General features: G+C 34.9%; 1 protein-coding gene across 1 annotated transcript; it reads left to right on the forward strand.

Annotated features, from left to right (window-relative positions):
* Window positions 1–468: 468 nt before the first annotated feature.
* On the forward strand, window positions 469–1,387 carry LOC132167363 (late embryogenesis abundant protein At1g64065-like). Its single transcript, XM_059578315.1, has one exon. It carries the CDS (start codon window positions 546–548, stop codon window positions 1,131–1,133), a length of 588 nt encoding a protein of 195 aa, XP_059434298.1. The 5' UTR covers window positions 469–545; the 3' UTR covers window positions 1,134–1,387.
* The last annotated feature ends 1,347 nt before the right edge of the window (window positions 1,388–2,734 follow it).

Genomic DNA, 2,734 nt, shown 5'->3' on the forward strand with positions numbered 1-2,734 from the left:
TTCATAAATTACAACACTATGCTGCACGCCAAAGACAAAAGATCATTATTGAGTCCTAATTGAGTTTTATAATTTGATTTAGATTTTATTAATTAGTTAATTGGATTACTAGTATATAATTTTGTAGATCTTAATTAACTCTTAAGATGTTATTTTGTAATTTAGTAATGTGTTTTAAGTGGTTCAAAGTTAGTCAAATTAGAGTAGTCTATTTAAGTGAATTATTGTATATAATTCCAATGGAGACAGAGTTATTAAAAAATTAAATAGATTTTATTAATTTGTTCTTCCTTTTTTATTTGATGGTGTGACTCTACAAAATTTTCTTTTTCCTTTAATTGCGCGACTCAATCCTTTTGTTTTTTGTATTTTTGTTTTTGTTTTTGTATTCCTATGTTATTCTTCTTCCTAATTCGACTGTCCTGCATCACGCTATATCTATCTATATATAAGCACATATTTCTGCAGCCAATAGCATACCTTTTATTCCTGCTTAGCTCTCTTTTCCAACCCAGACAATCTCATCGTTCTTCCACCTTAGTGAAATGCCTAAGACGACCACCGCCACCGGCAACCAAGATGCACGTCGGAAAAGAAACAAGAAGTTCTTGGCATTCATAGTTGTCGGCCTCATAGCACAGACAGTAAGTACAGTGCTCTTCGTGCTCCTAGTAATGCGCTTCCGGAATCCTAAGGTCCGACTAGGCGCCGTCACAGTTGAAACCCTCAACCTAAATTCGTCATCCTCTTCGCCCTCCTTTACCATGAAGCTTAGTGCTCAAGTCACCGTCAAAAACACCAATTTTGGTAACTTCAAATTCGACAACAGCACAGCTACAATTTCCTACGGGGGTACTGAGATCGGAGAGGGAGCTATAGTTAAGGCACACGCAAGGTTCCGATCAACCAAGAAGGTTAATGTCACGGTGGCAGCGAGTTCAAGCAAGCTGTCGACGAATTCTCACTTGCACAGTGACATCGAAGCCGGGATTTTGCAGCTTAGCAGCCATGCCAAGTTGAGTGGGAAGATACACATGTTCTTCATTTTGAAGAAGAAAAAGCTTGCTGAAATGAATTGCACCATGGAGCTTAATACCAAGACAAAAGCTATCCAGAATTTGGCATGCAAGTGAAAGAACTCAATCGATTGCTTTTTTTTTTTTTTTTTGGCTGCAAATTTGTATTATTCTTTGTAGCTTGTGTTTGTGAGTAAACCTATCTTGATTTCACTTTTTGAGGTTGTTTTAATTAATATTTTGCTTGCAATATCTAGATCTCCTCTATTAGGTTCTTTGCTTCAAGTTCTGTTTCTCTGTTTTTTGCTCTTGTAGCTAGTTCATGTTTTTAATGACTTATCACAAAGAGTGTATTTGTTTGTAATTTTAGGATAATTTGTAATACAATTTATTGGGATTTCATGTGCAATATCCTTCTACGTCAGTTTATTTGTATCCATCCTTCTATGTCACATACAATAAATGCATACAATGTGCACCAGAAATTTCAGTCACGGAGAGGATTCAATTCCGGCGAGTGGAAATCTTAAGTAAATGAGATAAAGGGCTTAAGCTTGGGTAAGATTAAGGACAAAGCTTTTAATGTTAGCCAATTAAAAGAGAAACTAAAAGTAAGTTCGATAAATGGTCTATCTCAAAATTTAGGGTTGCTCGTTTGCTGGTTAGGTAGAGATCTATTTTCATATTTACTGTCTAAATTAATTACTAACAACCCGAACAATCCATGATATGAGTTATTGTTAACTTTCAACCACAAGTCAATTAATGTGCATTATTATTCAAAGGATTCATACCGGTCATGGACCGAGCCAAAATTTTTTGATTTGAGAGACCAAAATAGGATTGGGGGGTCACACATAATTATTTATCTACGACCATAAGTTTGTCTAAATTATATAACAAACAATAAAAAGGTGAGACATTATCAATATTATCTGATATTATGGTCTTGTGGAGATCATGATTGAAAAGAAAGTTGTGCAAATTTTTGGGTTCCATAAGACCAAATTCATCTGAATTTCTTTGAAAAGTTGAAAGAAACCAAAGATTGGAGGGTCACCACTCCAGTTGGTGAAAGAATAGTTTGCTTTTTAAATTTGAGTATGGATTCGGGAACCAGGATGGAAGTGAACACATGATCATCACATGTAATGGTCATATCATGCCTAGAGAAGAATGAAAAAGCTTGAGAAGCCCATCAAAAGAGAAAGGAAGAAAGGCCCTACCATATGTGGCACGACTTTAGTGTCACTTACGAATAATTTAAGGAACATAATGTACCACGTTATCTGTCTTCATGACGTTGTATTATTGCAATGTGATTGGCCTAACCGGGGCTCTAATTTCAGGAAGTTTTGAAATTTCATGTTATCACTATTACGTGGTGCTCCATCAATCCATTCATCTATCACATTAATGTCGTTTTTGAATTTGTGGTGCATGCTTTACATACTATGTTCCAGATTTTGTTGAAATGTGAGTGACTTTTATAACACATCTTATACAAGGGTCAAGGTTTTTAACACCCAAAGGAACCCATGAGATATATATATTACTTGCAGAAATATATGATAATATTTTTGGGATTTTGTTTTCATATGATATCGGACTTTATAGCTATTTATTTCAAATCATCATTCCAAGATAACTTTAATGTTCATCCTCATTAAAAGAGCAAAGAAAATGTTAAGAGATTGATTCTTGAGAGTACTGAGTGG

This window comes from Corylus avellana, chromosome ca1 (assembly GCF_901000735.1).
Source record: "Corylus avellana chromosome ca1, CavTom2PMs-1.0".
NCBI lineage: Eukaryota > Viridiplantae > Streptophyta > Magnoliopsida > Fagales > Betulaceae > Corylus > Corylus avellana.